Source organism: Topomyia yanbarensis, chromosome 3 (assembly GCF_030247195.1).
Source record: "Topomyia yanbarensis strain Yona2022 chromosome 3, ASM3024719v1, whole genome shotgun sequence".
In the NCBI taxonomy this organism is placed as follows: Eukaryota; Metazoa; Arthropoda; class Insecta; order Diptera; family Culicidae; genus Topomyia; species Topomyia yanbarensis.
In genome coordinates, this window is record NC_080672.1 from 348,718,481 (window position 1) to 348,732,235 (window position 13,755).

General features: G+C 37.3%; 1 protein-coding gene across 1 annotated transcript; it reads right to left on the minus strand.

Annotated features, from left to right (window-relative positions):
* Window positions 1–528: 528 nt before the first annotated feature.
* On the minus strand, window positions 529–12,800 carry LOC131691777 (alpha-tocopherol transfer protein-like). The gene is made up of 2 exons (XM_058978408.1): window positions 11,895–12,800; window positions 529–1,315 (listed from the first exon to the last, which is right to left on the minus strand). The coding sequence occupies exons 1-2, from the start codon at window positions 12,609–12,611 to the stop codon at window positions 1,040–1,042; spliced, it is 993 nt and encodes a 330-aa protein (XP_058834391.1). The 5' UTR covers window positions 12,612–12,800; the 3' UTR covers window positions 529–1,039.
* Between the last annotated feature and the right edge of the window lie 955 nt (window positions 12,801–13,755).

Consider the following 13,755-nt stretch of genomic DNA (forward strand, 5'->3'; position numbering starts at 1 on the left):
AAGGAAAAAAATGTCAAAAGTCCACGTGGACAATTCTCGTACCCATACTCCCCTTTCCCGCCTTTTGTGGACAAGCGTGAACCTGTCTACGTGGTCTACGTTCAAACGAATGTGATTGGATCGAACTTGACACTCGTTTGATTTTGCTGACGTTGTTGCGAATGCAAATGAATTCGTTCTAAAAAGCGATCCGTCGTAATGCAGAATAAGTACATTAGATTGCGGTGGCGGCCTAGCGTCGTATTCCCCTACACATAGCCCAGCTTTCTATTTCGTTCTAAAACCGAAACAAAAAAAAACACTTCCTGCTAGACGTGAAACATCATTGAACCCCTTCCAATTTGAACCGTCGAACAGCTCCAGAATTTATCCAGTTATATCACCCTGTAACACATTCCCTGATAAATTTAGCATTCTTGGACAGTTTCTAAGTTTAAACAATAAATGATCGTCTCAAAAGGGAATGTGATATTTGAAATCTAATAAATTTGCCTGAATTAGAAAAAAAAATGCCACGCATGCTTTTTTCGAAAACGATTACTATTAGCTTATGGATATAAGTGTGGCGTAATCTAGTTATATTTTTAAATTTATTCAGTTTATGATTTAAATGAACATCTCGTGCGGATAAATGTGCTATGCATACACAAACTGTTTCCGAAAAAACTCTAGTGTTTCTTTTGCGAAAAACCGACTCGAGTTCCCATTCAAAAGCTTCGATTTTGCAGCAGTCACCATTCGGTTACGAAACTGCAACCGACATCTTTTGATTTCGTCGCTATTCATCGCATTTCATCACACCAAACTCGATAGGAAACAAAGCGTAGAAAAATCATAAATTTTAATGAGCTGAAACACGTTTTTGGTAAATACTGCTGAATAATGAACACACTTCAAACCGTATCAGACTCAGCCTAGACATCCCAAATTTGCCATTTAGTTTCCTTTGCGGTACCTGTGCCTGTGCCGTAGTTTTGATATGATCGACCTTACGTATACACTTTCACTATAAACACAACACTATAAACACATCGAATCCCTAGTCAATGTTGAGCTTCCTAAAGCTGCCCACCATGCCACTTTCGATTTCGCTCGCCTTACCGCACCCGCTGGCCGGATGATTTTGGTTCCACAGCGCTGTATACTTGCTGACATCGATCTCCATCTGGTCGAGCAGGGTCAGTTCTTCGTGGGAGTCGTGCACTTGCCGGTGAAGGATCATCGATAGCTCGGCCGAGCTGTTTGTTCCATCGTACTCGGTGGGTAGTAGCGATTTATCTAGGTGCTTCTTGGCATCTCGAAGCGTTTTGTGGAACTACGATGACGAAAGGAAAGAGAATAGTTAAAAATCGATTAACGCAAAGATCAACAAAGTAGGTATGTGGTATAATGTGATAATGGGTGATCGCTTCAGGCAGAATGGCTGCAAAGAGGACCGACCGTAGAAAATGTTTCAATTTGACAACTGCTAACCGGCTGTAACCATGACATTGAACATAATTGTTTTGTTCGTGCTAGCTCAAATCACCTATTATGACAGGTTTTGAAGAGCATGGTCAAATTTTGCAAGGTCTGCTAGCAGATATTTACCCACAATCAACTGAATCAGCCGTCGTGCGTGTAGCAGCCATGTAGCCTTGTGTAGATGGAAATAAATTTGGCACGATTAAATCTATATTTACTGTTTATGTTTACAATTTGATTCGATAGATATACATCATTCGTAGCCTATTTCTATTTAATGGATCTATTAGCGAAAATTACGATTAGTTTTCTGTGATAATATTATAGTAATTTTCAGCAAAATAATACTAAGAGTAAAGAAAGGTAAAAGTGGATAACACCAAGGAGCTTTTACTCTCAGGTGATACGATCCTCAAAAACGCCGATGTTGGTTTCAGAAACGACAGTTAACGACATTGTTTACTAGTTTCAATAATATACATGTATAAATTTCCATTTATGTTTACTTGGACATCAGTATGCAAACAAAGTTGTTCGCTGTTATTTTTCTTCCACGCAGCCTGCTGCACGCCTACCTCACTCCTCTCCCAGTTACTGCCATATACGAATCACCTTAGAACTCTGAGCACCTTGGGTAAAACCTTAGGCTTAAATTGTATTTTTTTAGTTTACTAAGCCGTGACTTGAGATCATATTTTGTCAATATAGTTAATTTAATATTAATTCGTCAAAAGGGCGAAAGAGTATTTTGTAAACAAACTTGTTCCGCTCATTAGTCCGCTGCAGAGTGAAATTTCATGAAAAATATGCGTTAATGTAAATTTTCACCCTTCGTAGAAGTAATTTAAATTGTTTTCTGCTTTGAAATTATAGTAAATTAAGAGAAACCACCAAAATAAAAGTTTGTTTACAAATCTTATTCGCCCTTTTGCAAATTTAATATGGAATTATGCTGATAAAATTTCAAACAAATAGATTGTTCTGATAGTTGCGACACATAATCATTTCATTGTCTTTTGGTCGGTAAAATGGATACTGGATAGCTGAAAATATAAATTCGTAAATATTGTGAAAATGATTGTGCAATGCACGAGTTCGTCAATTTTGTGAACTGAACACATGGCTGCTTGATGAACGAAAATGTTCGTAAATTTTACATATTTGGTGTACAATGCACGAATGTTATCGTTGATAACGAAACTATCATTCGTGAATGAAACGAAATGTTACGTTTGTTTTAATAAGTGTTTGTGTATATTACGAACGATTTCGTTGGTCGCACGAATTCATTTTCGTGCATTTTAGAAATTCATTTTCGTGCATCTTTGAAAGTTAGATGCACTCTTGAAATAATTATTTTTCGTGAAATAATTTTTTTTGGAAGAAATCATGAATAGCGCAAAACAAATTTCTCGGGTTGAGGACGAATCTATTTCGCAAGAATTTTTTGATAGCATGGACGAACGCAATGGATCAGGTTCGAGGTGACACCTATCTGGTTGTGGTGTATAAAACTACTTATTGTGACCTCTTTTTACCCCAATCAAATAACTTTCTTCGCCGACAGATTACGACAAAGATGTCGATCCACGGGGGGCATGTCAAGAAAAGATAAAAAATACACAAAACTCTAGCGATTAAACAAACTTCCGCGCCGGCCAGTCTTATTCCAAGAAGTGAAGGAAATTGCATCTGGTAAATATTGTTAAAATTCGCAGATTATCCTGGGATTAATTTCTCAGACGCTTAAACCAAACCGTACCTATACTGTGGCGCCATCAGGACAAAAGGACAGGGAGGCCTGGGATGTCATAACAAAAACTTTGGCTCACCCGACACCCGAAAACCTTCTCATTAGTTGAAATATTGGTATTGCTCCGGCAGATCCACAATATCCCCAATAGTTACGAAGAATTGAATGTTAAATTATAGTAGAACAATACTTAGAACTAAAATCATATGTGATATTGTACGTGCTAAGGGTCCTTTTAATGGTTCGAATGTTAAACATACAATATCTGACATAGTTTCTCTAATGAATAAAACTGTAAATAGATATGTGGAATTCTTGAAATATATTATAATGGATTAGGACCTGCTCTCTTGTAAATATTTAGGACATAATGCTTATTATTTCTATTGCTATTTTTTGCATAAAGTTTGCCGAAATATTATTGCAAATTGCGTATTTCCTGTGATTTTGGGGGGGGAAGAGGCCCAAATCGGACCGCTGGCCTATTCGGACACTCAGCTGTTTCTCAGCTATGCTAATACTATGAAAGGCGTAAACATTTGTTTGCGGAAAAACTTTAAATTTTAACAATTTTGAATTGCTCTAATTTTATTTTATCATTCTCATTACGTATCATATAATATCCAATAATCCTGAATAAAAGTGATTTAAAACATTAAATTAACGAAAAAATAACAATATTCTGAATCAAGATGTGTTTCAACTTTCGTTCCCCTAAATTTAATCTTTCGCCCCCCTCTTGCTCTATTATTTCGCCTCCGTGCGCCCACGCACAATTTCACGACTTCTATCATGCTACAATATCACAGAATTGGTAATAGAGAAAGGATTAGACAAATCCAGATTATATTTTCAAAAACTAGCTATTAAACAAATAATATGTTAACTTACAAGCTCTTGTATTTATAGTCTTGTTATGTTGTGTTGCGAAACGAGCGAGAAGCACACCAAGTTCGTTCGCGAGCGAGCGTGTACGAATAGCATGCCTAGCGCTCTTCATCGTTCGCGCCCGGGTGAAGCAAAATCTCGAGCCCGGGTGAAGCGCGAGAAACCCAAGCGTTCATCTAGTATGTAGGGCATATCCAGGAAGCTTTTCTCGCAAAGTCTCGTGTGCTTTGTTAACTCTCAAGCGAGAAAGACGTTGAAGAGCACACGCGAGTGTGGATGCACGAAGAGCATGGACTACTAAGAGTGTTCTCGATATTTCGCGCGACCGAGGAAGGCGATGTACGCGCCAACGAACGAGAATAGCAACGTGCAAAAACGAACCACCCATTCTTTAGCATGATTCTTCACATTTCCTTTCGATCATGTCCATATGAGCTTGCCTAGTCCTAGTTTTCCGTTCTAAGTTTATAACTGATTCGCTCTAGAATACCTTTCCGTCTTTCAATTTCATTGCTTTCGTTTCTCTTAGTCTCAAATTTGCCGAAAATAACCAACAAAATCGATACAGAATTAATTTTTGGCTTGTTTCTCTATAATCTATTAAAAATGTATTTTGATAGCTTTTGTCTTCCTTACAGAGAAAGCCTATAAACCTGCTCGGTGCTTTTTAGAATCCGCATATCATGAATATATATTCGTAAAACACCAAACATTACGTTTGTAAAAGGTTTTCTAATTATTATTGATATAGTTTAATTGAATTGTTAATAACATATTTTAGAAATCGAAAACAACTGCGCGGAATTCAAAGATAGATTGCAGAATCTTACTATCTTCACTGCAACTGAATAGGTAGAGAGCAGTCTAGGGGGGCTCTTATTTTTCCAGTATATAAAAACCTATTTTAATCCACCTAGCGGTGCAATTGTGCCTTTCTCAATCATGAATCACGAGAATGTGTGCGTTGTTTATATTCATTAAAAACTTTTAAATGCATATATTACATTTCATTATTATACATCACATGACAACTATATACAGGAAAATAAATCATTATTCGAGTTCTAAAATTTTGAAAAAGAAAAAACAGCTATGGTAGTATTGAACTGAAAAAAGGTGCGAAATCGGTCCCAAAAAGTCGATCTTTATAAAAAAAAATTTTTCGAGATAACATAAAATCTCAACGTTTCATGCATTTTAAAGATGTTTGGCATCAAAAATACGAATTCGATTTCTGAAATTTCATGAGGTCCCCCCTTTGAAAAAAAAAATTGAGTTCCGGCTTATATGGGAATTTCATATGTGACCGAACGGTTTAGTCTATATTTCCGGAACCATATAAGCGATTCGTACGTAATTTTATAGACATCTATGGGGATATTGTAGCTATCATTTGGGACTAAGTTTGTGAAAATCGGCCCAACCATTTCCGGGAAACTGATGTGAGTTCGTAAATTTTGAAAGATGGCCGCTTTTCACGGGCACTTCCGGAACCGTCTATGGTGGTCAATGTAGTCAACGAAAGTTTGGTTGGCCGTCGGTGACCTAGAACAGCAAATTTAAGTTGTTTGAGAGACATTTTAGCGAAATTTTTACCTTTTTTGCTTTCATCGGAGTATCGGTTTGAATCACAATTTGCTATGTGATCGCACGCCACAACCTGTAACTCCGGAACAGGAAGTCGGATCGGGATGAAATTAAATAGCCATTTACGGGGACGCAATACCTTTCATTTGACGCCAAGTTCGGTCTAGCCATCTCCGAGAAACCGATGTGACTGTTATTCTGAATTTAGATACTTCCGCCGGGGCTTCCGGAACCGATGATGGTGGCCAATGTGGCCAAACAGACTTTGAATGGATGTTAGTGACCTAATACTACAAATCGAAGCAGTTGTGGTCATATTTTGGAAAAATGTTCACCTTTATACATTCATTGCAGAATTTATTAAGATCGACATTTTCTGCGTGTTCGTACTTATCACCATGTAATTCCGGAACCGGAAGTCGGATCCATTAGAAATTCAATAGCAGCCTATGGGAGCGTTGCACCTTTCATTTGAGACTAAGTTTGACAAAATCGGTTCAGCCATCTCTGAGAAAAGTGAGTGAGATTGTGTTCGCGTACACACACACACAGACGCACATACACACACATACATACACACACATACATACACACACAGACATTTGCCGAACTCGACGAACTGAATCGAATGGAATATGTCACTCGGCCCTCCGGGCCTCCGTTAAAAAGTCGGTTTTCAGAGCAAAATTGCAATACCTTTCTATTGAGAAAGGCAAAAAGGTACTTTCATTTAGTTACCAAGTACTTTATCCGTTTTTACTCGGTTTAGAGATGTTGACCTTAGAAAGAGTGAATAGCTCTGTAAATAGCGAAAAGCGAGGCGAAAACAGGTTATGGTATTTTAGAAAATAGTCTATTTCAGCCGTCTATATAACTTTCTAGAACATCAGAAATCGCTTGAAGCTCCATAATAGAAGTTGTGACGAAAAAGCTGTTTTTGGGGAGCCTTTCACAAACAACGCCCTGTATCTCGAAAACCAAGAGTTTCCGAAAGAAATCTTCCTGGTAAGTTTTTCTACAACTTCATTGAAGTGAGTATTTTTCAATCTGAATTATTGAAGAAAATAAATTTCGTAACTCACTATTAAGGGGATTAGGCAACGATCCGATGTGATTGAAAGATAGAGCGTTTTATTTCAAGAAATTTCCTAAAAGACATCACATAGCTAAAATCAATAGTCTGCTTTGGGACCACTGTGGAACGGGGCGAATGATAGAAACCCATACGAAGAAAAGAACGCTTTATGGCAGTGATTCTCAACCTGGGGTCCGCGGACCCCTAGGGGGCCGCGAAGTCATTACTGGGGGTCCGTGAAGAAAAATATATTTTCCGAGCGCAAATTGAAATTTCAAGTCTTGTTTCCCAACAAACTGAAAATAACATATTTATAGCATACAAAATCGATGTTTATCCGTGGGGGTCCGCAGCAACCCAGGGCAATTTCTAAAGGGTCCGTGGTATGAAAAAGATTGAGAACCGCTGCACGGGAAAAAATCCGTTCATGAATTCATGAACAAAAGGTCACGATTTCGTGAACTGAACGATTTACGAAAACCGTGACCATGTTCTTGAAATTATGAATAATAAACCTCGTATTCATGAAACTATTTGTGATTTCTAAAATCCAGTTCGCCCCGAATATATACATGGCATTTGGAATGCTCCCTGGACATGTTTAGTTTTTGTTGTGATTCCTGTTCATGCTTTGGGAATACACAGTCGACAGTCAAACGTTGTTCATGATTTCAAGAGCTTATTTACGATTCTTGTGAATTCTCATGACGTTAGCGGGATTGAAGGTAGCGATTTCAAGATCTTAGTCGCGATGTTCATAATTTCATTCCGTTATCGTGATATTTTGGTCATGAGTAGAGTGCTTCATGTTCATGATTTCAGGATTTTTATCACGATTTTAAATATTTTTGTCATGAATTGTGTGATTTAAGTGAATGATTTCAGAATCTTAGTCACGATTTTTGTAACTTCTGTCCATGTTATCGTGATATTTTAGTCATGAAATCATCAATTCATGATTTCAGGATCTTGGTCACAATTTTAGATATTTTTGTCACCAGTTGTGTGATTTGTGTTCATGATTTCAGGATCTTAGTCACGATTTTCGTAATTTCTGTTCATGTTATCATGATATTTTATTTTAGAGCTTACTTTTAAAGAGTAATGTAACTAATGATCATGATATCAGCAATTTAATCATGGTATTCGTAAATTCTCTTCGCCTTATCGCGATCTGTTACTTATTGGTTACTAATGTTTTTTTTACTCGGAATAACGTGACAATATGAACTGGATCATTAAAATACGACTCATTCTCGATACCTGGTTCTGTGAACTATATCACGCACACTATTTTGGGTTCTCAGTGCAGTTTTCGTTTTCTGTCCGGACATCACAATGAACGTTATCAAATAAATAACGCTGTTCGAGGTTCTAATAGTATTTTTATATCTACTGCTCGTACCTATTACTGGTCGCTAGTAGCTGAGTATTTCTTAAAAAAGTGCATAAAACCAAAATTATTCCACGAATAATACTCCAACTTTTGTAATAGAGTAAAAAATTTCATTACCAAATAGATACTAGATAGATCGTAAATCATATACTAGGAATCATGAACTAGTTTACGAATACATGAATAATATTTTATGATTTCGTGAACTTTTTCACGAAATCGAATGATAAGTTGACTATTAAACTTAGTATCATGAACCAGTTCACGAATACATGAATAATATTTCATGATTTCGTGAACTATTTCACTAGCACGGATATTAAATAGTAACTAATATATTAGGAATCATGAACCAGTTCACAAATACAAGAAGAATATTTCATGATTTCGTGAACTATTTCACGAGTACGGATATTGGATCGTGACTAGTATGTTAGGAATCATGAAACAGGTCACGAATACATGAATAATATTTTATGATTTCGTGAACTATTTCACTAAAACGAATGGTAAGTTGTGACTATTATACTAAGTATCGTGAACCGGTTCACGAATACATGAATAATATTTCATGATGTCGTGAACTATTTAACAAGCATGGTCATTGGATCGAAATTAATATATTAGGAATCATTAACCAGTTCGCGAATCCATGAATAATATTTGGTGATTTTGTGAATCATTTCACGAGCACGGATATTGGATCGTGACTAATATATTGGGGATCATGAATTAGTTCACGAGGATTGAATGGATTCATGAATAAACTTCCGAATTTCGTGAAATAGCCAGAATATTTTGATTTTGTAAACTATTGTTCCTATAACTATGAAAAAAATCATGAGTCAACCTTTGGTTTTATGAATAATGTTCATAAAGTTGTGAACTAATTCTTGGCGGAAATCGTGATGGAAGTTCACAAAACAAAATGAAATATTTCAACTAATGAAAGCGTTATGCGGGCGTAACTAAAGGGAAATTGAACATAATTATAAAAGCCATGATTTTTGATCATGGTCCTGTTTTCGTAACGTAAAAACGTGATTGTTCCAGAATTCATGGCACTTTATTCACGATTTTGGAACATTTTTTTTTCCGTGTGCTATATGGGATTTCGCCAGGGGCGAAGATTAGAATTGAGTTTCATCTTGCGTTAATTTTCGCCACTTTTTAAAATTGTTCAAAACAAACAAACGAGGCTGTCCAACGCAGGTTCATACGTTCATACGGCGAAACAGATTTCAGCAGCCGAGCTATGAAAACCGTTGCCAGCTAATAAACCTCGAAACACTCAGCATTCGGAGGGACTGCTCTCGAGCCCTGTTCGTCTCGGACTTACTCTCTGCCAGAGTGGATTGCCCTCCAATCCTCAGACGTCTGGATCTTCAAGCTCGCGTTCGAGCTCTACGTAATAACTCTCTTCTGCGAGTTCCGTTCAGGAGAACCCACTATGGTTGCCAGAGCGCTGTTACCGAACTCCAACGAATTTTTAACAGTGTGGCGACGGCCTTTGACTACAACCGGACGCGGAATACGATAAAAGCGAAAATGTTGGCAATTTTAAAATGTAATTAGTTTAAGCAACCACCATTGGGACCAAGGGGCCTGTTGGTGAAGGTAATACACATAAATCCAATAGAAAACATTACTATTGAATATTCTAAGGCTTAGTCACAAAATTTATATAACTTTCCCCGTGATAAAAAATTGTCACCATTTTTAGTTTTCAGTAAAATAAGTGCTCTACAGGTATTACTTTATTTACGATTAAAAATGCGTTATGAAATATTTTTGTTTAATTTAGGGCAGTTTTCACATTTTATTCGTCTTAGTTTGTTTTTCAATAATAGTCGAAATCGGAGGTCCAGATCGTAATTATTTGTAATTGTTCTACAAGAGGGAGGAAAATTAGGGAGGGGGTGAAGAATGATACTTCTACCCTATTTCGTTTAAACTTTGTCCACAGAATTTGTTTTTTTTTTAATTCTGTTAAAATATCTCATTTTTAACAAAATCGATAAAAAAATATTTAAAATTTTTGTGTCTTAGACACATTTTTGCATTCATCACAATAACGCAAAATGGAAGTAATATATGAATTATTGAATTGGGGCGTGCGTGTATCAAGTTATCAAATTCAAAAAATAAAGGGGAATTGACTTACAGAAGATTGGATCAATTGTTTCTGAGAGCAAAATTGTGATGTCAGTTACAGAACTTCATGCGCAATTTAAGTTTCTCTTACTACATATTGGGAGAATGCAAATTTGTTCTAAATTCTAAAATAGGAAAAAATCAAAAGTCCTCACGGACAATTCTCGTACCCCTCCCTACCATTCGTGCACAAGCGTGGACTTTTTTGTGCCCCCCCCCCCCCTCTGAATTGTTCACGTGGTATATGGACGGTCCCATTGAAAGCAACTTTGCATAATCTGTTAAAATTTCACACCGATCGTAAAAGATTTTAGTGATGTATTTTTTTACTCGATTAACGCAAATAATCGAATAATTTCTTAAATAATCGACAAATTTATAATCGATTAGAAGCATTCGGTATAATCGAGTAATTCGATTAGCTGATATCAAATAATCGACAACATAATTCATGATAATAATGTGCTAATGCTAAATATGAAAAAGGCGAAACAAGCGACTCAAAATTTCAAAACAGGCCCAGCGACCTTTTTTTTTGATTCACGAACTAAGATTTACTACCTAATCGATTATTGATTTTAATCGATTATGTTGGTCGATTAACCGAATCAATTAATCAAGCTCTCAAAAATTATTCGATTAACGGATAATCGATTATTTGCAAAAATCAGACATCACTAAGATTTGTTCGAGTCACATTTTCGACCACTCCAAAAAAGTGTTTTCTAGAAATATGACTTTAATATTTAACAGCACGCTCGGTTTGCCCCTAAGGGGCGTAGCAACAGAATAGGATTTTTTGACATTTGAACATTCTTAGCTTTTTAACTATCTAGAGCAAAGTTCAGCTAAAACAGAAATCATTTTTTTTTTAATTTCACAGGGCTACACACTATAATTGTCCAAAAGAATACCTCGTTGACAAATTCTCATATAATTAGACGAGTTGGATTTGATTGTTTCGTGTTCCACTCGTCAGTAACTGACACCGACTTGCTATCAGTTAGAGTTTATATCCAATCAAACATCAAATTGGCGCCAGTTAGACATTAAACCCAAACAGTTTACACAACATATGTGAACGCCAAGAGTAATTGGCTGGTATCGAGTAATGTCTCTGTTAACCAAGCACAATTTGGTGTTTGTTTGGATATGTAGTCTGATAGCAAGTTGGATTCAGTTACTGACGAGTGGAACACGAAACATTCAAAGCTAGCTTTTCCTCATGCGTAAATTGGTTCATCCATTGTTTTCCTCATACAATTGCCGAAAATGCTAAAAAATTGCAATTCGTTTTGTTTTGAAGCAGATTAATCGAACGGTAGCTCACGTAAATCGGTTGCTGTGATTATTTATTACCCAAAACACCTCGAAGAACTATCGAGCCCTTCTAATTTCAAAACCTCTTTGACTATGTAACACTACCGAACGATCCGGTTCACATCAGTTGAGCACCACTGAATTTCCTAAATCTATGCGTCACTCATTGCACAACAATGACGGCGGCACGACCCACAAACCTGCTGACCTTCTGCGCGCCCCAATAAACACAAACGTAACACAACAAAGGTACTCACGAAGAACCGATGCTTCAGCTTTGGGCTGATAAAAGTGAACAGAATATCGACCAGGGTCACACTCATCTTCGGTAGGCGAATCACGTGAATTTCTCTGCAGCGCACCGGAAGCAGATGGTTGATGTACGGCATCATGTTCTTCATATCGGACAAATTGAACAATGTAAAATGCATCATCGTGGTGTCGAAGCAATCAACTATCAGCACAATCCCAGCAACCTGGATCCGTTCGTCGCAGGACAAGATTTCCATGTTCATATGAAGGTACCGGATCAGATGGATCAGGTTGAACCGTTCCACGTTGAAATTCTTTGATTTAATCAAAATTAGAATGCGGCCTTTTTCATCGAAACCGAGCGCTTGGAACACATCACTCTGTGTCAATGCATTCATGTCATCCTGGGATGGGTTGAGATTTTGGAACCACTGAGGAAATGTTTGTCTCATGGCTAGATACTTTTCTAGGGTTTCACAAGCCAACGGGATCGAAAACTTTCTCTGCCTGAGGAACCGCAACAGGAACAGCGAATCCGTTCGACATCGCCGGATGTAGGGATGCTTAGCGATCCAAGCCCGCATCGCCTCCAACGCCTGCTTCCGCAGAGTGTCATCCTCTCTGAGCTGCTCCTTCGCCAGCTGACGATACTTTTCCGATAGGCTGCACAGATACTCATCGAACTTTTTGGGACACTTTTCCACTCCATAGGTGACAGTCATCTTGACGAGGCGACGATCGAAACCAAACTGCCAAGCGACATTATTTTCCGCCAGAAGCACAGGTCAGGACGGTTAGAGCGGGGCGCAACCTTAGGCGCGGTGGACCCAAAAAGAAGAAGGAAATTTTGTGATAGTTTCAATTTTATTGTGCGTTTGGACACACGGCACGAGAGGTGCCGTAATCGGTCCTCCCCACCTATCAGTAGAAAAAGAAGAAGAAGAAAAAACGGTGAATCGGATGTCAAAACAAGACGATAGACTTATTCGTTCAGCTATGGACATGTAGCAACATAGGAGGCTGCAAGGGTTTGTGACTGTGAAGTTTCGCTGCGTGGATCGTGTGAAGTTGCTCGGTGCCTTCCTAGGCTGAGTTTAGAAACATTAATTCTCTGACATTCCGTGTTTTATTAAAAGTTTTATTTCTGGGTTTATTTTCTCTAGGTCGAGATTCATCAGTTCTATAATTTATTAGAAACTTTTGAATTTTCAAAGTTGAGTTTTAAGTTTTACAAAAGAAATCAAACTGATCAAGTAATTTTTATTTCAATTTACCTAATAAATTGCACTTTTAAACTTGACAGATTCCGAAAACAGCGGCAGACTTTGAAACTCGACCATCCCCGGTTCGAAGGAAGGTTTTCAATTGTTTTTGGTTAATGATGTTTTCCACCGTCATTTAACTCATTTTGGCACAAGAGCAATTTTTTAAAAGGGCGTAGAAGTTTTTGCTTGCTCCACATTAAAAATAATATTTGATAACCGTATTTTGTACAGTAAAACCATGGAGATTCTCTTCTTTGCAAAGAGTATGTCGATCCAAATGAAATTCTGTAGTAGTCTTACTTACTTAGGATACTTAAGCTGACCGTACTCCAAAGCAAACCCTATAAGAATCACTTACATTAATGCGGGAATCCTGTGCAAAATTTTCGGGTACTCTGATAATGTGCAAAAATTGCAAAAATCCCTATATACGCCATGGAAGAAGTCTCCTTACATGAAATGAATCAAGTTATTTTCTTCATTAATTATGAACATATTGGTTCAGAACTATCGGCCAACTCGCAACTTTTAATTAAAATAAAATTAGCTTCAAAACAAAATTTTAAATAAAAATCATTCCTGAAATGTACATGAAACACAA